The sequence below is a fragment of the Oryctolagus cuniculus genome, chromosome 2 (assembly GCF_964237555.1).
Source record: "Oryctolagus cuniculus chromosome 2, mOryCun1.1, whole genome shotgun sequence".
NCBI lineage: Eukaryota > Metazoa > Chordata > Mammalia > Lagomorpha > Leporidae > Oryctolagus > Oryctolagus cuniculus.
This window is the reverse complement of record NC_091433.1, coordinates 139,954,971-139,978,727: the sequence shown is the minus strand read 5'-3', so window position 1 is coordinate 139,978,727 and position 23,757 is coordinate 139,954,971. Positions and strand designations below refer to the sequence as shown.

Here is a 23,757-nt window from a genome sequence, read left to right as displayed (position 1 = left end):
TGGCTTCTGCCTGGCCCATCCCTGGCTGTTGTGGGCCTTTGGGGAGTGAACCAGCAGATGAAAAATTTCTCTCTCTCTCTGTCTTCCTTTCACATACATAAAAATGCTTACATAAACACTTAAAAGAATTATTTCTCTGTTTAAAAAGGAGAGACAACTTGTAGAATGAATAATTTATACCAAGTGTATGTCATTTCAGTATCTGAGCAGGAAATGAAGTAGGAAATTATGTATGTCCCCATAGAAATCTGTATATATAAACATACAGAGAAGAGTAAGCAGATGAATTTGGATGCTTAGAAGTGTTTCTAGTGAAAAAATATAAAATAGCAATAGTTTCTTTTAATATGACACATGGATGTCATACTTCTGAGGAGTTAAGTCTTATTTATCTGAATGGAACCACAGGACAGTTTTGCAGAATACTTTAGCACAAATACCTATGGTTTACTTTGACGTTACATTTTTTGTTGGTTTCTTTACTTTAAATACTTGAACTATTAGACCTTTTACTTTTTTGCTGAGAAAGATGTATTTGTACCAGATTAGAAAAGCTAAACTGTTTCTTTACATTGAATAATCAGCCTGTCATGACAAATCTATCTCCTTCTGCATGAGTAGGTGCCAGTCTGACTGGCTTCTTTTAGGCTCACACTGGGTTTTAAGCTAGATCCATGTGCATGACTGGCAGTGCATTTGTTGGGCCAGATCTAAGGAGCCAGAGAGCGTTCAGCTCCTTTTTGCCTACAAAAGAGCAGCCAGACAACCAGCAAGAGGCCTTGGATGTAACACAAGGTGATACTTACTTAGTCAGCCATTCTTCTTTTTTTCTTATAATTTTTTTAAACCAAGAAGTTATCAATTTCACAAAGAAAAGAGGAATTAAATTATCAAAGAGTCCTCTTTTTGGAGACCCAAACTATTTGTTAGTTCTGCTAATGCAATTTGAAGTTTTCAAAAACAAAATAATTGCTTTTATAATCCTAAAATAATTATTTTTAGAGAAATATAGTACCTACCAGGAAGTCATATATATTAGTTAGGTTAATAAAAGAAAATGTTATTTAGAACATAAAACATTATATACCAGATAGCTTCCAAATATGTCAAAGAAAGACTTGGTTAATAACTTGATCATAATTTTATGTTAAAATTCTTTATTTGTATAGCAGTAGCAGAGCATAATACTAATTAAAACAAATACTACAATTAAAAATATTTTCTATAACTAAACAGATATGGAAAACTAGAGCCTGAATATATTACTTCATAAATATTAATGAAATCTAAATTCTTAAAATGTGTATGTGTATTTTCTGAATTTGTTCTTTTATATTCTCTACTCACATATTAAAGCCTAAATTTCAAGCTTAAATTTACATTCTGTTTACTATTTTGTCTATGTATTTTAAACAAATCCAAAATTTAGTAGTTACTACAAAAATAAATGTAATCCCCAGGGTTGATCAAAGATTTAATCTGACCAGATGGGGCAAACTTGAGAAAGATTTTGACTTTCCACTCTGTTTTGCAACAAGAAAGGCTGATTTTTTTCTTTCTTTCTTTCTTTGTTAGAGAAGCAGAGATCAGGCCATCCCCAGAGAAATGAGCAGGTGTGGCCATTTATAAGCATGTCTGCTTATATTACAAACCAGCATAAGAAAAGTTTGAAATGGGTTGAAAAGATCTGCTGAACAGTTTTAGGGTTTCACCCTAAATCCTATTTATTTAGTCAAGAACTGATCAAGTTAGCAGTAAAATATGTAGTCTACCTAAACCTTTAAAGTTGTTGTAATTTTATTTTTTATTTTGTTCCATCTTCTGTAGCAAATGAATAGGTACATTTTGATAATCCTTGCCTCTGGACAAGCACAGAATTCTTTTTTCCTCTTTTTGGAGGAAGGGGGGGGGGGGAGGTTCCATTCTGAATGCCTAATAACAGAGCCTTGCTTCTTGTCTAATGATAACAGAGTGGCAGTCAAGTTCTTTTTCTTAATTTACTACAAAATTAAGAAATTTCATGGACCATTTTGAAAACAGAATCCTGTGAAATATTACTAGCCCTAAGTAAAATTCTTTTTTAAAAAAAAGTTATAAAATTTATCCCAATTAATTAAAGTCCGGTTGCTAAGACTATATGAAATACTGAGAACAATACAAATATGTATAGGATATTGTATTATTGAGGGAGTTAAGGGATATGGAATTTTGGATTTGTTGAGTGCTTTGTTCTCTTATTAATAAACAGAATTTTTTCAGAGGGTAGGAGTACAAGCTATGTTATCTGAAATAATGTATTTTTAAAGTTTTGTTAAAGCTCATTTCATGTAAACATATAAGGACATTTCTTAAATAGGAAGACTTTTCAAGTAAAAATTTATAATATTATGAAAGACACCTTTGGGTGGGTTATGATCTCAGCGGCTACACTGACAGTTTCTCATGTTCTAATTCACCTTCACAAATCCATCGCATCATTTTTTGGCTAAAATAATGTAAATCGGTGACATTTGCAGCAAATATAAAAGGACCCCCATGGCAGCCTTTTTTTTTTTTTTTTTTTTTTTTTGATTCTTAAGATCCAAAGGCTGCTGAAAGAACAATTGAATAAAGTTGAGGATTGGAGAAGCTTGATTTTCTTGCTCTCTGTGAAATGAAACTCTAGTCTTTTTCTTTCCCTTCCCCTTGAAAGCAAAAGTCTGCTAGGGGGTTGTAGCTGTGTCAAAGCCGCTGGGATGCCACTGCTGATCACTTTAATTACAACGACTAAGGAGGATAAAATTAAAAGTAGCACCATTGAAGCAGTGGAAGAAAGCTTGCCTAGATGTCGGTGAACTGTGAAATATAAAAATTGCATACCAATACATTTTTATGGAAAGGAAACAAGGAATTACATTACTTATTCTTGAAGAGTTTGTCCTTAAATTGTCAAGTCTTACTAGTACATCTATCTAAAGCAGATTGTAGACCATTTCAGAAAGATAAGAAAAATAGTAACTTGAAGACATGCTGTGAAAGGGCTAAATATTTTTCAGCTTATGTCCAAAGTGGTTAGTTCTGATCCATCTTTTCGATATTTGAATATTTTAAATCTGTTGTATTGAAATATACACCTTTTTTTTTTTAACTTACCAGGACTTTTGCCTATCTAGAAGATATTGGCAAAGAGAAAAGCAAAGCTTAAGTGTGTTACATTCATCACTTCCCTAAAGGCTTATAACCTATGATTTGGAACCTAAATTTTAAATGAATGTAAATAAATTAGTTTCTCATCATCTCTCTGTATTCAGTAGCACAAAGGGGAATTTAAATAGATTTGTCTAGTCCAAGCATACATAAAGAACTGGGATTTTTAAAAATCAGAATAATGGTAAAGCCTTGCAAAAATGCTCCAAACACCAGATAGAAAATGGATAGGACCAGTGTTAACAAATTAAACAAACACTGATTTTAATTCTTACTGTGCCATTTACAAGATGGTCGTTGTATTTAAGTGAGATTTTGTTTCTATCAATTTGGGAACATAGTTAGTAGCTGTCTCACAGTTTTGGGAGGAATAAATGAGACAACAGATAGACATGTATGAAAATACTACATAGAGCACAGAACTAGTATTTGCTCAGAAATTTGTTGTAACTTGTAAACTGATAGTCATGGAGAGTGCGGCCTCTCAAAAATGCTACTTCCATCATACCCTCCAATGCATAGATCCCATTTTACAAACACTAGATTATCCTGTATTATTTGCTGTAGTTCTAAATAATACTGTATAGAAAAAAGGTAAATGTCAGACTGATTCTTTTAAATAGGAAGTATAACTACTTTAGTTTGTTTAAGTGTATTGAGAATAGGCCGGTTAATGAAAGAAATATAAGTTTCCTGTGTATTGAATTTTTCAAGTATACTTTTTCTTTTAATGACAGCAGTCTTCAAAGTTGCCATACCTCTGACAACAGCCAAAAGATTCCCTTTTTTCTCAGGGGACACAGTAAACAAAAAGTTTATTTACAGTTTTGATTCACTGTCTTTTTTTGTATGTGGAATGGTTGATGCAGATAGCAAAAACACATTTCTATACTTACATAGGTTCAGGCGCACCTTCATTGTCAGAAATATTCATTTTCTACATATTTGAGTGGTTTTTGCTGAATGCAATACTAAAATAATAATCACTCTCCCTACTCTGAGTATTTTACCCTTGAACCTGAAAAATATCTGTTTTTTCAGTTTAAAAAACATAGATCTTGTGCCTATTTAAATATTACTACAGAGACTGACTTTTAATATGAGTCTATATATATAAAATTAAAATGGGATAGTATTACTTACAATGAGTCTGGAGATAATAACCTAGAAATTAGTACTATCAACCTAAAATTGGTTGTGTAATCAATTGCTATAATGACAAGCTTTTCCTTCATGGCTCTGACAATTAACTTATTTTCTCATTGGTTCTTTGTCTTAAAGGAAGTTAAAAAGGTGAGAAAACAAACAAGGCAGATAGGCCCACTGGAGAGCTCTAGGCCCAAGCAAAATTGTCTCTGTGGTCTTAGGACATTAGTAGAAAAGTAAATTAAGGCAATCTGATAGGGAACTAAAATTCTGTCAATCAGGCTCAAGATTTTGTGCTGTGTCCATAAACTTTGTTTACTGTAGGGTTTTATGAGTTGTAACCTGCTCTTGCAGTCTGTTAATGAGGCTAAATCTTACTACTTGAGAATTGAATTACAGCACACCTCTGGGCTAATGGTTATAAACAGAAACTCCCATTAGGGCTGCATTCTGATTTGTTCATTTGCATTTTTTCTATTGTGTAGAGAACAATGATGGGTAAATAAGCACAAACAAACAATTTACATGGAAATTGATAAAGTGTTGGTAATTAGTATTTAGAGTTGGTTTTATTAATGATTGCCTGCTTTAAATTACACTCTTGGTAAGCTCTCAGAAACATTTGCACATGGGAGTATTATTGGGAGGTGGGAGGTAAAGCTGAGGGGAAGTGATGGCTTGTGAGAAAAAAAAAAGGTTCCTATTTCATATTCAGAAAGGTGCAATCATTTATTTCATTTTAACTTAGTTAAATTGACCCAAGACCACTTCATCTTAGTCTGAATCACGGAAGTCCAGCTCTGTAAGAAGTTATTATTCACGCAGCGAAATTCAGTTAAACCAAGTTGCCTGAGGCAGGTTAAATAATGGTTTTTATTAGTGCTCTTAACTTTTCTTAAGTTTGAAAGATGAAAGTTTAGTAAAAGCTCATTTTTCCTCAGATGGTCATGTAATTTGATAGTTTGGGGATCAAATAGTATGGTGGTTAAGAAGAAAGGCTCTGGAGTTGGGTAGACATGGACTGAACTGGCTCTGACATCAGTTCTAGCTGTGACCTTGTGGCTCCAAATATTCTCATTGATAAAAATAGGGTTATTAAAATTAAATGAGAACATAAAAGCTCAGGAAGTATCAGCAACCATCACCAAAATTAGCATTATCAAGTCTACATTTTCCAAGTTCGTAGTGGGGCAAGGTGCTGTGGTGCAGCAGGGACTCGTGCATCTAGTATGGAGTGCCTGATTCCTGCCTGCTATACTCCTTCCCTTCCAGCCTCCTGCAGGTGTGCCTGGGGGAAGGCAGCAGATGAAGGATTAAGTACATGAATCCTGGCTACTCAGGTGGGAGACCTGGGTGGAGATTTGAACTCCTGACTTCAACCTGGCCCAGCCCCAACTGTTGTGGGCATTTGGGGAGTGAACCAGTGAATGGAAGATCTGTTTCTTTCTCTCTTACTCTGCCTTTCAAATAAATAAATATTTTTTTAAAAGAAAGATTTATAGTGAACTAAAAGTTTTTGAATGTTAACTTTAGCATCTTCTGTCAAACCTTTAGCATCTTCTGTTAAACTTTGCCCACTGCATACTCCCTCACATCTAAATAAACTTGTATCTCCAAATGCTAAGAAAATTTCCCTTGAATGTTAGACCTCTTTTCTTTTGTCCCTATCACAGTACTCATCCTAGGAGACCTAACATCTCATCTCTCCTTCCTTTTCCTAGGATTCTTTTTTTTTTATAATAATAATTTTTGAAAGGCATAATGATAGATTTCCAATTCACTGATTGACTCCCCAAATGCCTGCAACAGCCTAGGCTGTGCCAGGCTGAAGCTAAGAGCCAGGAACTTCATCTGGGCCTCAACATTGGATGGTAAGAACCCAAAATCTTGTGCTACCTAGGCACATTAGCAGAAAGCTGAATCAGAAGTACAGAGTAGAGGGAATTGAATCAGGAGCTCTTATATGGGATGCGGGTATCCCTAACAGTGGCTGTTAAGCTATTATACCACAACACCCATCCCAAGATTCTTAGAACAACTTTTATCATAAGTACAAGTATATTATAGAAAATTAGAAAATAAAGACAGATAAAAGCAAATATAAATATCACATTTCAAAACCCAGAAATCTCCATTATGACAAGTTAGTGTTTGCCCTTTGAATTTTTTCTTTGTATCTATATGTATACGTGTGTGTGTTTATTTTTCTAAGATAGCAAAATATGGTTATTACTATATCAACTGTATTTTTTAAAAAGATTATTTATTTGAAAGGTAGAGTTACAGAGGCAGAGAGAGAGAGGTCTTCCATCTGCTGGTTCACTTCCCAAATGGACGCAATTGCTGGAGGTGGGCTGATCCAAAGCCAGGAGCCAGGAGCTTCCTCGAAGTTCCCCTTGTGGGTGTTAGAGCCCAAGAACTTGGGCCATCTTCTGCTTTCCCATAGCAGAGAGCTGGATCGAAAGTGGAGCAGCTGGGACTCAAACCACTGCCCATATGGGATGCCAGCTCTGCAGGCAGAGGCTTTACCTGCTATGCCACAGCGCTGGCCCCTCAACTGTTTTTTCAATCAAGTTGTGTTTCCTCTATGTTAATACTATGATCATATCTGATTTTAAAAATTATTCCACATTGGCCTGTGCCGCGGCTCAATAGACTAATCCTCTGCCTGCGGCGCCGGCTCACCGGGTTCTAGTCCCAGTCGGGGTGCCGGATTCTGTCCCAGTTGCCCCTCTTCCAGGCCAGCTCTCTGCTGTGGCCCGGGAGTGCAGTGGAGGATGGCCCAAGTGCTTGGGCCCTGCACATGCATGGAAGACCAGGAGAAGCACCTGGCTCCTGGCTATGAATCAGCGTGGCGTGGGCCGCAGCGGCCATTGTGGGGTGAACCAACAGAAAAAGGAAGACCTTTCTCTCTGTCTCTCTCTCACTGTCCACTCTGCCTGTCAAAAAAATTATCCTTTATAGTATTTGTCCAAACTAGTATCTAACCTAAGATTAATGATGGCAGTTGGTTAATTGTATGTTGCATTTTCCTAATTCTGATTTGTTAAAGTGACTAGGTCAGTTGCATGAATATCTGACCTTCTGGATTTTTTTTTTTATTGCTTTCTTGTAGTGTCATTTGTCATGTTTCTGTATCCTCTGTGTTTATGATAACCTGGAATTGTATCTAAAGGCTTTGTAGATTCACTTTAAACATTTGGGCTAGAATGTTATAGATGGTGTGCATTTCATGTGCTTCACATAAAATATGTATAACATGTAGTTGAACCACATTAATTAAGCTAAGAGCAACCCTTAAACTCGTGATCTATAATCTCTTATCTAGTTCTTATTGCTTCATTTACAAATTAAGTTTCACATTGAAACTAAAAGTAATCTGCATGATTTTTTAAAGATTTATTTTATTTGAAAGGCAGTTAAGAGAGAGAGAGAGAGAGAGAGAGGTCTTCCATCTGCTGATTCACTCCCCAAATGGCCACACGGCCAGAGCTGGGCCAATACTGGGTCATATGGAAACCAGAAGCTATGAACTTCTTTCTGGTCTCCCACATGGGTGCAGGGGCACAAGCTCTTGGGCCATTTTCTACTGCTTTCCCAGGAACATTAGCAGGGAGCTGGATCAGAAGTGGAGCAGCCAGGAATCGAACTGATGCCCATATGGGATGCCAGCACTCCAGGTAGTGGCTTAACCTGCTACACCACAGTGTTGGCTCCTGTATGGTGTTTCTTAAGCATATGTTCCAATTATTGTTGCTGTGTAATAGACTCCCCCAAACGTAGTATAGTAAAAAATCATTGTATTGTGCTCCAAATTCTGCGGTTCAGAACTTCAGACAGGACATATGGGAATGTCTTGTCTCTATCTTACATTGTCTGAGGCCTCAGCTGGGAAGATCTGAACAGCTGGGATAACTCAAAATAGCTGGAGACTGAGATTATCTGAAGGCTTCTTCATTCTTGGGCCTGATACCTAAACTAGATAACCCAAGGCCAGATGTGACTGGGACTATTGACAGACATCTGCATACAACTCATGCTTCTCACAGCATAGCAGCTGGGTCAAAAAAAATAGAGAATGCAAATGTTTTAAGAGAACTAGACAGAAGGAATAGGGCTTTTCCTGCCCTAGCCTTAGAAATCACCTGCAACACTTCCACGTTCTGTTGATTCTATGCAAGTCACTAAAGCTGGCCCAGAGGAATTCAACTCCATCTCTTATTAAGGGAGTGCTGCTGTGCTGTATTTGGAGGATGCTCTCTGTGCAGCATAATATGAATATCCAGTTCCCCAGCAGACATTTACCTCAGGGCTTTAATAATAGTTAATAATCCTTGCCTGAATCATTCATTACAACTCACAAAGTGATGTTTTTACAATTCTACTTTTTTTTGGCATTCATTAGCTGATACTGTTTTTATAAAGTAGAGCTTTCTTTCATTGATTGGTACTATTTACCCTAAAATTCAGTTTCCACTGGAAAAACAAGATAAATAATTAAGTCTCCTGTTAATTACTGATTTTCAAAACTTATTTCAAAAGCTGTCTCAAATGGTAACAAGAGTTTTTACATCTCACTTTTTGAATATCATGGACTTGAATTTTCATTGTTTCAGTGTGTGACTTTATTGATTGAATTCATTGTAGTCATTAATCTTTTTGATATTGAAATTGTCCCAGTCTGTCTATGGGAGCTTTAAGCTTGTGTCTGGGTCCTCATTTACTTGCCCCATTACTTTTGACAGCTTTCCTCATTTGTAGCCGTTTCAGAGAGCTATTTCAGAGATAGTTTCCTATACTTCAGTTTCACCCATCCCATTTCTAGGCTTGTCCCTAATGCTGTTGCTTACCAAGTTTGGTTATGCCTTTTAAATTTTCAGACTCATTAATCTATAAATTTCCTGCCGTTCATTATTCCTTTTTTCTTGAAAGCCACTTCTACTTTGATTCTCATGATATTTGAGTGCTCCTGTTCTCCTCCCCCTCTCTATCTCCTTTTCCTTTTCTAATCTAGATGAAGGTGTTTTCCATGTTTTAGTCAGTAGCCCTTTTTCTTTACAATACCTCATCAGGTTCCTTCATTTATTCCTATAATTTCATCTTACAATTTTATAGTCCTGGTTTGACCTCACATCCTAGCATTTCCTAAGTACCTGTTAACATCTTTAATCAGATGTCCTGCCAGCTCTTCAAATGTCTGTCTCATTCAGACTTCCTCTACCTTCCTTTTTATAGTTCCTTTTAGTTTTTCTGTTTCTATTATTAGTGCCACAGTTCTACTAGTTACCCAAGTTTAAAACTCTGAGTCATCTTTTTCCTCCCTCCACATCTTAATCTGTTACTAAGAATTAGTATAGATACTAATTCTACCTTTAATATATTTCTTACACCATCCTACTCTTGGATCTCATTATAGCTTCCTTGAGTCATACAAGATCCTCCTGGTCTCTTTTCAGTCCCTCTATGCTAACTTATCTTGTGCACTGGTGCCAGATTGATCTTCCATACATCTCTAGTTGGTCAATCTGCCAGACCTTAAAAATCAAAAAGCATGCACATTAAAAATAAAAACAAACTTTTAGTAGTTTCTTTGGTCTTTAGAATAAAATTAAAGCATTTGTACTGTTAGAGCCTTTATAGTATCTACCTAGGTTTGTATTTCTTGCCTTGTCTATCACCATATTTGTGCTACACTCACGCAGACTATATTTTGCCCTTTCCCCCTCAATATTGTTTATTACTTAAATGTATTTGTGCTATTTCTACCTCTCAGTCTCTCCTACATTGACCAGTCTAACCACCAATTCCCAACTCTGCTTTCTAAATCCTACTCAATCTTCAGGCCCAACTCAAAAATGTTGATGCTTTCTGTTTGCCCCTGAGCCAAAAATATTCTTTCTTTCTTCTTAACTCTTACTTACATCTTTCATTTTTCATTTGTTTCAAAGAGAGGCAGAGCAAGTACCTTTTTGCTGGTTCACTCCCCAAAAGTCTGCAGTGACTGGTGCTTGGGTGGATGGAAGTCAGGATCCTAGAATACAATCCAGGTCTCCCACAACAGTGGCAGAAACCCAAATACTTGAGCCATCACTACTGCCTCCTAGGGTCTATGTTAGCAGTAAGCTAAAGTTAGCAGCCAGAGCTAGGTGTTGAACCACATCACTTCATTGTGTGATGCTAGTGATCTAACTGGCATCTTAACCACTAGCTAAACATCTGCCCCTCTTGCAGCATTTTGATCATACTTCCTTATTGTATCTACTGTATCTTTCCCTCTGTCTCATATTCTTTTTGAGATTATAAGTATTAAATGTTAATGCCTAGGTGCTGACATTGTGGTGTAGCAGGTAAAACCACTGCCTGCTATGCTGGCCTCCCATATAGGCACTGATTTGAGTCCTGGATACTCCACTTCCATTCCAGCTCCCTCCTAATGTTACTGGGGAAGCAGCAGAGGACAGCCAAGAACTTGGCCCCCGCACTCCCATGGGGGACTGAAAGTAGCTCCTGGCTCCTAGCTTTGGACTGGCCCAGGTCTGGCCATTGAGGCCATTTAGGGAGTGAACCAGCAGGTAGAAGATCTCTCTCTCTCTCTATCTTTATCCCTCTCTCTCTCTCTCTCTCTCTCTCTGTGACTATGCCTTTCAAATAAATAAATCTTTTTAAAAAAATTTTCATGCTTAAAATTTTTACAGCAGTAATAGTAGTGCCAAAGTATGCCGTAAAGACCAGAGACTCAAAGATAAATCAGATGCAGTTCCTGCCTTCAAGTAGTCAATTCTAATGAGAAGGGAGCATCTCCACAGAGTTATAATGAAACACATACACAGATACACAGACACACACACACACAGAGAACACTATAGTAATATAGAGGAAGAAGCACTTTATTCCACTGTGGGGAAGAGGGAAGATTCAGTGTATTTAAACTGGATCTTCAAGAATGAGTAGGAATTGAGTAAGTTGAAAGAAGCACATTTCATGAAGAGGAAATAACATATTCTAAGCCACAGGTACATGAAGCTACATGACATAAGCAGTTCTGTATGAATAAATGCAAAGTTTTATGGAGGTTAGGAGATGTTAAGGGAAGATAACTGTGCAAAGATATATTAGGGCCAGATAATTTATTCTTTGTTTTGTCTTAGTAATGCCTTAGTGTATATCTTTCTGATATACAAAGCAATTTCACATCCACTACTTGTGATTTATAACATTTTGTTAGTAGTCAACAGCTATCTTTGTTTTTTAATTGTGGTTTTAATTATTTTAAATCTAAAAAATCATGTAAGATTTTGGTTTCTTCAATGTATATCCGGGAAAAGTGAGAGTAACCAAAAAAGAATTTCACATCACTATTGGTTTATTGTTGTTGGTTGTTTTTAAATCAGAATTGTATGCAGATGTACTATCCCCTCTCTTATTCCAGCCCCCTAAAAATACTATTTCTTATATTTATCAACATAGGGTAGTGATATTTTCTGGTATCAGAAATGCCTTAGCTAGTGCTCTTTGCATTTATTAGACAGTAGCAGGTTAAATTGTATTCTTTTTAAAAATAAGTTATTAATTGAAATTCTGTTATCAGAATTTTCTATACACCTGATTATTTATTAATAATTAGTAATTCCCATTATTTTCTCAGTGACATGTATTACCAAACATTATTTAATTTTAATGGATATTTTAATATAGTAATTTGCGTTTTTTAAAAGCTGTTTCTAGAATGTCTTTTTAAAATGGTGTGACATCCAACTGATATAGAGCATCCTATTTATAATGTGGGCCAAGCACCATGCTGTAAACCAGTTACTATCATGATGATCAGATTGAAAATGAAATTGCATTTCTGTCAATTACTGAGTTGGCAACTGTTCAATATATCTTAGCAGCAAGATGAAGAGCGACGTCGGCAGCTGAGAGAGAGAGCTCGTCAGCTAATAGCAGAAGCTCGATCCGGAGTGAAGATGTCAGAACTTCCCAGCTATGGTGAAATGGCTGCAGAAAAGTTGAAAGAAAGGTCAAAGGCATCTGGAGGTGAGTTAAAGAATCTTGTATCATATTCTACAGACAACCCAGAAATCCACAGTGGACCTTTTGGGACTTTTTATTTATTTATTTATTTTCAAAATGTTCCATCAAAAACATAAAGTTTCTAACCTATTGATATATTGCAAAAAAAAAGCTAAAGGAAGCATAGCAAATCAGAAAATAACTTTCTGTTTTCAAATCAGCTTTTGGCTTAATTTTTAACAACTCAAAAATTATAATCCTGGAATATGCTTTATTAGAAAACTCACATAGACTTTGATTTGTGGTATTCCATGATGTCTCATTAATTGTATTAAGAATAGGTAAAATGCAATCAAGTTCTCTACATCTGGTTCATAGGATCTATTGGTGGTGAGCTTTGGCATGGAAGATTTTCAGTTTGAACAACATCTTTAGAAATTAGCTTTAATGATATTCTGGCATTATGGCCTGATATATAAGAATTTTAAATATGTCTTCTATTAATTTCTTCTTCATCTCCTTATTCTCCTTATTCTGAGAGAGACTTCTTCAGTGTCTATAGAGATTATTCTAAGCTCAATGTTAAGACAAGGAATATATGCATGAATAGAATTTTGATTTTGCCTCTCAGTATTCATCTTTATTATCTTTAATATGAAACTTTTTGTGTTTTTTTAAGAGGAGTAAATTCAAGATGCTGTGGGCTTTTTATTTCAAAAATACATGATCTATTTATCTACCAAAACATGCCAGGTACTTATCCTGAGTTAATCTTAGCATGTTAAGTTCACCCTAAAGAGTAGGCAAGTAAGGACTTGAAAAAGACCTTAGAGGGCTAAAACAAAGGCAAGTTATATTTCTAAGTCAATCATAAGTTTCTTCAAAGTAAACTGAAAGTTACTGCTGCTATTTCTTATCAATTCCTTAAATTAAGAGCTTACTGTTGAAGAGAATTCTAGCTAATGCCTATGGTATCTAACCTTCTATCCCATCAATTTGAAAGCTTCTTCTTCAAACAGCTGTTTACCTGTCCTTCTGGTCTTCTCAGGATGTTTATATCATAGTTAAAACCTCCATCTGACCTTTCTAACTCCTTTAGTTTAATACTTTTATTGGAATTTTTACACATTGCTACTGTAGTGTTATAATAACATCAGTAACCACAGCTACATTTATATAACTTATAATTTGCTTTCACTTACCTTTAATAACAAGGTGGATTTTTATCACAAAAATTACAAATATTCTAAATAAGTCTTAAAAATCTTTGTCTCCTTGTACCTGTGAGTGATAGAGAAAAAAACATACTTTGTATCCTCTGGATATACTGCCCTAAAGCTACTAATGCCACCTTCCTATAACATGGTAAAGCCATATAAGAAAATGATAATTGCAAATGGAAAGGCATCCAATGTCTCTTCTTCCACTGGCAAGCAGATAACAATGCTAAATGAGTTGTAAACTCTGATAAGGCTAAGCATTTAAAAGTTTTATTTAATTAATGGTGTGGGATTGGTCAGCTATGTAGGTATCTGATTTTTATAATCAATTTCTGGTGAGATTGAGCCAGGACTAGACTAGACAAAGAGATGGGTATCTTCCTTACATGGTAAAAAGAGGAAGTGAATCCTGAATTTGACATCATTCAACACTCAGAGTAAATAAAGTAAGTAAAGTATAAGGAAGGATTGGAACTGTGGAGCTGGCAAGAAAATACATACTAAAACAGGGAAAACTAGGTGACATTAAGAAGGGCAGATAACTTATGAGAACCTGGTGCAGTTAGGTCCTCTGTTCCCTGAAGAGAACTAGTGACCAGGATTTATTTCTCCCATAGAATGCAGTATACCTAGGATGTTGGAAGTAGCTGAGTTTCACATGGTAGACTCTTTAAAAAAAATTATTATTATTATTTACTTGGAAGGCAGAGTTACAGAGAGAGGAGGAGGAGAAGAGAGGAAGAGAGAGAGATCCTCCATCTGCTGGTTCATTCCCCAAAGGGCAACAACAGCCAGGGCTGGGCCAAGCCAAAACCATTAGCCAGGAGCTTCTTCTGGGTCTCCCATGTTGGTACAGGGGCCCAAGTACGTGGGCCATTCTTACACTGCTTTTCCAGGCCATAGCAAGGAGCTGGATCGAAAGTGGAGCAGCCAGATCTTGAACTGGTGCCCATATGGGATGCCAACATTGCAGGCAGAGGATTAACCTGATATGGCACAATTCCAGCCCCAACATGATAGGCTCTTATGAGAGATAAGGTTGACCTAAGACAAGTGGAACAGGCCTATTCCATGTCCTCAGCAGTGGGTCTTGCGTTGCCTGTCTTCATACAGGGATATGAATTATGAATCAAATTAGGTCTACTCTGGTCTCAAGATCTAAGCTGTAGCTATTGAGGATAGGAATTGGGGAGAGATCTTTAAGACAAGTAAAGAGGATAAAATTTTAGGCTGAAATTCAGCCCTTTTTTTTTTTTTTTAGGATTTATTTATTTACTTCAATGAGTTACACAGAGAGAGGAGAGGCAGAGCAAAAGAGAGAGAGGGAGAGAGGTCTTCCATCCACTGGTTCACTCCCCAGTTGGCCTCAATGGCCGGAGCTGTGCCCATCCGAAGCCAGGAGCCAGGAGCCAGGAGCTTCTTCTGGGTCTCCCACATGGGAGCAGGGGTGCAAGGACTTGGGCCATCTTCTACTGATTTCCCAGGCCATAGCAGAGAGCTGGATTGGAAGAGGTGTAGCCGGGACTAGAACCGGTGCCCATATAGGATGCTGGTACTTCAGGCCATGGCATTAACCCACTGCGCCAGAGTGAGCCCATTCAGCCATTCTTATATTTGCATGTATCTATTGAGCAGTGTCAGCTACTAGGCAAGACCAGGATTTAAAAACTTTCTGGAATATGCCAAGTACTTTAGCCTTTGCAGGCTATATTATCTCTCTCCCAAGTACTGAACTTTGCCCTTGTAGTCTGAAAACAGCCTTGAACAATTGACATGGCTGTTATTTTCCCCTAGAAAGGCAGTAGACTGGATTTTGTCCCTGGTCTTTACTTTGCTGACTTTTTCATTGCAAAATCAGAATTTGCTTGGGTTCACAAGAGTCTAGATTCTAAGTGAAAATGTCCTTGATGAGATTGATAAGTCAGAAGAAAGAGTAAATTAATGTTGGGGCCAGTGCTGTGGCGCAGTGAGTTAATGCCCTGGCCTGAAGCACCAGCATCCCAAATGGGCACCGGTTTGAGACCCAGCTGCCCTACTTCTGATCCAGCTCTCTGCTCTAACCTGGGAAAGCAGAAGATGGCCCAAGTCCTTGGGTTCCTGCACCCGCGTGGGAGACCCAGAGGAAGCTCCTGGCTCCTGGTTCCTGGCTTCAGATCAGCGCAGCTCCGGCCGTTGCGGCCAATTGGGGAATGAACCATCGGATGGAAGACCTTTCTCTCTCTCTCTCTGCCTCTCCTTCTCTGTGTAACTCTGACTTTCAAACAGATTAATAAATCTTTTAAAAAAAAAAGTAAATTAATGTCTGCTCTTCTAATGTCTAGTCAGAATCATCAGGTCTGAGGAAAAAAATTTTTACTATGAAATAATATGAAAAGAAGAGAGAAAAATAATTTGACACCAGCCTAGATGGGATAGTAGGATGGAAAGATTTTAGAAGCCATAGTCCATAATCAAAAGGCAGAGAGGGTAGTGGAAAGCTGACATAAGGTGGAAGTACAGCCATAGGAATGCATTAAAGATGTTCACCCCCCAAACTCACTGCTTAAGTTACTTGACAAAGCTCACTTTTTTCGTTTCTCAAGCAGCAACCAGGTTCAATGGGTAAAGGAAACTTAGTGAGTTTGAGATCAGGTGTCTTCAGCTTCATGGTAGCCACACAAAGTACACGCAAGACATTTGGGGGCATATATAGCCATGTATTCAAGCAGCCTACTGTGACAGTATTGCAAACATAAGCAATCTAATTCTTGTGTGAATGACAGAAACACGCTTATCCTTAGAAACAATAGCCAAGGTACTTCTCCTGGACATAAGGTTTATGGGAGCATCAGCATCAGGTGATAGTATATTGTGCTGCACTTGTTTTTTGAGTTTCTGCATAATAAAATTAAACCTGTAATGGCTTCATTTTATTTATTTTTTAAATTTATTTTCCCCCCAAAGAAACCTTTTATTTAAGGAATACAGACTTCATGCATTTTATAAGAACAACTTTAGGAATGTAGTGGTTTTTCCCACCATACCCGCCCTCCCACCTCTCCACCTTTTCACCTCTTCCCCCTCCTATTCCCATTCTCCACTAAGATCCATTTTTGATTAACTTTATACACAGAAGACCTCTATTTTTCTTTTATTTGACAGATAGAGTTAGACAGTGAGAGAGAGAGAGAGAGAGAGAGAGAGAGAAAGGTCTTCCTTCCATTGGTTCACCCCCCAAATGGCTGCTACGGCTGTCACCGCACCAATCCGAAGCCAGGAGCCAGGTGCCCTCTCCTAGTCTTCCATGTGGGTTCAGGGTCCCTAAGCACTTGGGCCATCCTCCACTGCCTTCCTGGGCCACAGCAGAGAGCTGGACTGGAAGAGGAACAACCAGGACCAGAACCTGATGCCCATATGTGATGCCAGTGCCGCAGGCAGAGGATTAGCCAAGTGAGCCACGGCGCCAGCCCCACACAGGAGACCTTTATTAAGTAAACAGTTCAACAATTTGCATGGAAAACAAAGAACGAAACAAAACAAAATTGTTCCTCAACACTCAAGACAAGGGCTGTTCAAAGTCATTACAATCTTGAAGTTAATTTTACTTCTTTTTTTTTTTTTAGAAACTTAATTAACTTTAAAGAAGCACTCAAGAATGATACATCTTTTGAGAGCACTTTGATAAAATTATAATACAACTCTCTGAGGACAGAGGTCCTGTGTGGCAAGTTAGTACACAGTGACTCTTGTTATTAATTTAACAATTAACATTCTTATGTATGATGTCAGTGATCACCTGAGGCTCTTGACATGAGCTGCCTAGGCTATGGAAGCCTTTTGAATCCACAAACTCCATCACTATTTAGACAAGGCCATAAGTAAAGTGGAAGTTCTTTCCTCCCTTCAGAGAAAAGTACCTCCTTCTTTGATGATCACTTCTTTCCACTGGGGTCTTACCCACTGAGGTCCTTCATATAGGACATTTTTTTGCCACAGTGTCTTGGCTTTCCATGCCTAAAATACTCTTGTGGGTTTTCAGCCTGACCAGAATGCCTTAAGTGCCGATTCTGAGGTCAGAGTGCTAATTAAACTGATTGTCATTCTATGAGTCTGCTGTGTGGACTGCTTCCCGTGTTGGAGCATTCCCTTCTTTTTAACTCTATTATTATTACCAGACCCTTAATCATATCCGTATGATCACTTTAATATTTAAGATGGCATTTTTACTACCAAGCTTAAGGGGATTTGGGGTCTAATGGCAAATTTTTAAACTGTACCTTTAGAAGTAAGTCCATAAGAATATATGCAGACCTATACAGCTTGACAGTTAAAAACATCATATACTTCATAATTACAACTTTAGGATTATGGTGATTTGTCCCACTGTGCCCCACCTCCCACCCATACTCCAAACCCCTCTTCCTCTTCCCTCTCTTATCTGACTCTTACTTTTTACTGAGATCAATTTTCAATTGACTTTATACACATATATTTAACTCTATGTTAAGTAAAGAGTTGAACAAATTTTATTAAAAAAAACTGTTCTTCAACGGTAAAGACAAGGTCTATTCAAGTCATTTTTTCTCAAAGTATCAATTTCACTTCTATAGATTGCCTTTTAGGTACTCTATTAGTTATCACAGGTCAGGGAGATCATGTGGTATTTGTCCCTTAGCAACTGGCTTATTCACTAAATATGATGTTTTCCAGATTCATCCATTTTGTTGTAAATGACTGGATTTCATTTTTTTTTACTGCTGTGTAGTATTCCATAGTGTACATATCCTATGATTTATTTATCCAGTTTTCAATTGTCAGGCATTTAGGTTGATTCCATGTCTTAGCTATTGTGAATTGAGCTGCAATAAACATGGGGGTGCAAATAGCTCTTTCATATGCTGATTTCATTTCCCTTAGGTAAATTCCCAGGAGTGGGATGGCTGGGTCATTTGGTAGTTCTATATTCAGATTTCTAAGGTATCTCTTTACTGTCTTCCATAATGGCTTTACCACTCTACATTCCTACCAACAGTGGATTAGGGTACCTTTTACCCCACATCCTCACCAGCATTTGTTGTTTGTTGATTTCTATATGAAAGTCGTTCTAAGGGGGATGAGATGAAACCTCATTGTGGTTTTGATTTGCATTTCCCTGATGGCTATTGATCTTGAGCATTTTTTTTGTGTGTCTATTATGGCCTCATTTTATAATCCTCATCCTGTTTGACAATTTTGGACTAATTTTATGGGTTTTAATTAGCAAGGTGAAAGTACTTAAGGGCAAAGTTTAGTGTTTTTGATTTTTTAGTTGTATATGATATTGTGTTCAGAGATTATGGCATGAAATTCAGCTACCTTATTTTAAGATGATATTTTATAGTATGTGATATACATTCATATTGTTTTTTATGTTTTATATTTTTATGTGTATGTATTCCATAGCTTATCACAGTAACTTGAATTATGATAGGACAACTTAACTTTAAGCTGAAATTGTTGCCTTTCATTGATTAAGATAAAATAATATACTTTGTTTTACATATTAAATTAATAAGTACCTTTTGTATATTGTACATAAGAATGTGTACTTGAATGGTCCTTACTGTTTTCAATTATGATAAATAGATTTATCTAAATTTGTTGAACAAATAAAATCCTACAGATCTTCAATAATTTTTATTTTCAGTTTCTATTAATATATTTGTATTGTGTTTTCTGTATTTTATTTGATTATTGTAGAATAGCTTGTAAAATGGTGAATTTTATAAGGACATTTGCTGAGAATCAAAAAATAATATACAAGTAGGAAATTTTTTCTTAAAACATTTTTACTGATAACCTCAGCATTTTTTTAGAACTGCAAAAATTTTTTTAAAGATTTACTCAGTTATTTGAAAAGCTGAGTTACAGAGAAACAGAGGGAAAGACACACAGAGAGAGCAAGCTCTTCCATCTGGTGGTTTATTCACCAAATGAGTGCAATGGCTGGCTTGGGCTGGCCAAAGCCAGGATCCTAGAACTCTGTGTAGGTCTCCCATTTGGTTGGCAGGGGTCCAAGTACTTGGGCTATCTTCTGCCACTTTCCCAAGCACAGTAGCAGGAAGCTGAATCAGAAGCTGGACTTTAACCAGAACCTGATATGGATTGCTGGTGTTGTGCCATAACTCTGGCCCCCAAATATTATTTTTCCTTACCCTGTCACCTTATGTATTGGTTTCTTTTTCTTTTCCTATAAATAGTTAATGTATGACTGACCTTATTTTTGTGCCATTAATCATATTATTGAGGTTCCTGTTTTTGCTTAAAGTATTATGTAATGTCAGCTGGAATGCTTTTCTACATTCCAGTGCATATCTAATCTCCTCTTACCTTTTCTTTTTTAAAGATGTATTTATTTATTTGAAAGGCAGAGTTACAGACAGAAAGAGGGAGAGACAGAGAGAAAGAGAGATCTTCCATCCACTGGTTCACTCCCCAAATGGCCACAGGTGGGACCCAGGAGCCAGGAACTTTTTCCAGGTCTCCCACATGGGTTTAGGGGCCCGAGGTCTTTGGCCATCTTCGGCTACTCTTCCAGGCACATTGGCAGGGAGCAGCCAGATCTTGAACCGATGCCCATATGGGATGCTGGTGTTGCAGGCTGCAGCTTTACCCACCACACCACAATGCCACCCCTCCTTTCACCTTTTCCTGCACGCATAATGCATGCAATACTTGCAGAACAGTCCCTATTGTATAATGGCCCTCTAGTTTACTTTCTGCCTTGCTTACCTTCTGGATTTTCAGTGATTAACCATAAATATATTATATATACACAGACACATACACACAGACACACACACATACACAAATATGCAGTATCAAAACACACATGCATGCCTGCAGATATATGCACATATAATTTAGTTCTGGTAGACTGCTTTTAGAGCATTTATATCGATGTTAGGAAATGTGTAACATTAACAGTTGAAAAGAATGCAAGATTCATTGTGAAACTGAAGTCACTGAATGGAAGAAAGTAGAAAATCATTCTTAAGAAGATCTGAGCTAGCCGGCGCTGCTGCTCAATAGGCTAATCCTCTGCCTAGCGGCGCCGGCACACCGGGTTCTAGTCCCGGTTGGGGCGCCGGATTCTGTCCCGGTTGCCCCTCTTCCAGGCCAGCTCTCTGCTGTGGCCCGGGAGTGCAGTGGAGGATGGCTCAAGTACTTGGGCCCTGCACCCCATGGGAGACCAGGAGAAGCACCTGGCTCCTGGCTCCTGGCTCCTGCCTTCGGATAGGCGCGGTGTGCCAGCCGCAGCGCGCCAGCCATTGGAAGGTGAACCAACGGCAAAAGGAGACCCTTTCTTTTTTTTTTTTTTTTTTTTTTTTGACAGGCAGAGTGGACAGTGAGAGAGAGAGACAGACAGAAAGGTCTTCCTTTGCCGCTGGTTCACCCTCCAATGGCCGCCGCGGCCGGCGCACCGCGCTGATCCGATGGCAGGAGCCAGGAGCCAGGTGCTTTTCCTGGTCTCCCATGGGGTGCAGGGCCCAAGCACCTGGGCCATCCTCCACTGCACTCCCTGGCCACAGCAGAGGGCTGGCCTGGAAGAGGGGCAACCGGGACAGAATCCGGCGCCCCAACCGGGACTAGAACCCGGTGTGCCGGCGCCGCTAGGCGGAGGATTAGCCTAGTGAGCCGCGGCGCCGGCCAAAAGGAGACCTTTCTCTCTCTGTCTCTCTCACTATCCACTCTGCCTGTCAAAAAAAAAAAAGATCTGAGCTGTATAGGAGATCAATTTTTACTCTTGCCCTCCCAAACAGTAATCCTTTTATCTAAGGCTGGCAATACATATACAGACATTGTTAGCCCACTCATCATTACTTTTGAGTGTTAGTGTAAATAGAGATTTTGTTTAGCCTGAAAATAATGTGAATGTCACCTGTTGAACATTTTACAGAAACCTGGCACTGTTTATGTAGAAAAAATGTACAATGTTCTATATATCCTAGGATCCTGAAAGTACCTATATCTGAACACATTTCTGGACTGAGCTGTTTTTGTTTTGTTTTTTAATAGTAGTGCCATCATTCTAGTCACTCGGGCTGTGGAGTTGATTGTGATGTCTGCTTCATCCTTGCTGTCTTCAGTATCCCTCCTCCCACAACTGAATATCCAGTTGATTTTCAAATCATATCATACCCACTCCCAGTTCTTTTATCTTACGTTAGGTTCTCCATACTGCTTGCTCAGGAGTTATAACAATCTTAAAGCTGGATTTCCTGCCTCTGGCTCTTCTTTTCTCTAGTCCAACATGTAGTTCAGTAAGTTTGTATGAAGGATAATGTCACAAGCATTGTACACCACCATGCATGATCCTTAGACCATGTTTTGTGACACGTAAGAAGGCATTGGAGAATGTAAGCAAGGGTGACATCATAGGTATAATATTAGAGCTGTTCTAATTGATAAAAGACATAGATTTTAATGCTTATATTTCTACTAATAAATTAAACATATTTCACAACTGGCTACAGTAAGAAATTTTGGTTGAAAACTGCCCATAGAGACTGCTGTTCAGGTAATCTTCTAAAGACTGTGCTGAACATGTTAGAGCACCAATGTCACTCCATTCCTACCAAATAAAATTTAAACTTCACATTCTTCCCTTGTGAGCTTTCTACAGTTTTGCCTTTCAAGTCGTGCTTCCCTTTAAGTTTGCTTGAGCCAAACAGGATTTTAAACCAAGCTGTAGGCCAGCGCCGCGGCTCACTAGGCTAATCTGCCTGCAGCACCAGCAACCCAGGTTCTAGTCCTGGTCGGGGCGCCGGATTCTGTCCAGGTTGCTCCTCTTCCAGTCCAGCTCTCTGCTGTGGCCCAGGAAGGCAGTGGAGGATGGCCCAAGTGCTTGGGCCCTGCACCCGCATGGAAGACCAGGAGGAAGCACCTGGCTCCTGGCTCCGTAGTGGCCATTTGGGGGGTGAACCAACCGAAGGAAGACCTTTCTCTCTGTTTCTCTCTCTCACTGTCTAACTCTGCCTGTCAAAAAAAAAAAAAAAAAAAAAAAAAAAAAAAAAAAAAACCAAAAACAAGCTGTAAATATAATCTGTCTATTGCTGCTTCCATGCCTTTAATGCCTTCTCATCAACTGTACCTCTTGATATTCTGTACATTTTTTTCAAGACCTAATTCAAAGGTTAGTTTTTCAAGAAAGAATTCCTAGTGTCATTGGCAAAGAGTAAATTTTTTATCTCTTGAATTTATTCTATACTTTATTTTTACTCCATAACACCCAACCTATATGGTGTTGTAGTCACTTGAATGTATACCTTGAAGTCAGAATAAATGCTTTATGCAACTGGGTATCACCTTAACATTTAGCATACTGTTTACAATTGTATATATGATAAACAGTAAAAATTTCTTAAACAAATGAATGTTAAATGTTGTGCCTTTGCTCTAGGTTGATTATGGTCAGCAGTAATCAATGGAGGCTGATTGGCAATAATAGAATACTGCATTAGATCCCAAAGATAATTTATAGTAAATTGTTGTGACACAGAGTGATACTGAGGAAGTATTATAAATATTCACCTTTATAGCCCTCAGGAAATTTTTGTTAATTCATTTGTTAAACTACAAAATTGTTTAGGAAAGAATTTGAGAGCAGTTAAGTTGAAGATGATAACTTTTATAAAATTACTCAAATAACTGTGGTAAGCACAGGTGATTAGAAAAGATATCATAGAGCCAGCACTGTAACATAGTAGGTTAAGGCTCCATCTGCGGTGCCAGCATCCCATATGGGTGCGGGTTTGAGTCCCGGCTACTCCATTTCTTATCCAGCTCCCTGCTAATGTCCTGGGAAAGCAGTGAAAGACAGCCCCACTTGGGAGACCTGGAAGAAGCTCCTGGCTCCTGGCTTTGGATTAGCCCAGCTTTAGCCATTATAGCCATTTGGGGAGGGAACCAGTGGATGGAAGACCTCTCTGTCTCTCCCTCTCTCTGTAATTCTGCCTCTCAAATAAATTAATTAATTTTAAAAAAATCTCAAGTTATTTTACTTAACTAATATAGCCATGTATGTTTTGACTATTTCTATAACAATGTTTTTATCTTTGCCTTTTCTTTCCCCTGTTGGGTATATCTGAGTCTTTTTTTGTTGTTGTTATTTTCTTTTTAAAAAAGATTTTATTTATTTATTTGAAAGGCAGAGTTACAAAGAGAGACAGAA

General features: G+C 38.0%; 1 protein-coding gene across 20 annotated transcripts in view; it reads left to right on the top strand.

Annotated features, from left to right (window-relative positions):
- EHBP1 (EH domain binding protein 1) overlaps nucleotides 1-23,757 on the top strand; it is a 383,016-nt gene that overhangs the window by 292,373 nt on the left and 66,886 nt on the right. For all 20 annotated transcript variants that reach the window (XM_070069071.1, XM_070069064.1, XM_070069059.1 and 17 more), the window contains one exon: nucleotides 12,222-12,369. In XM_070069071.1, the coding sequence (XP_069925172.1) occupies nucleotides 12,222-12,369 (148 nt within the window). The remainder of the gene's footprint in view (nucleotides 1-12,221; nucleotides 12,370-23,757) is intronic.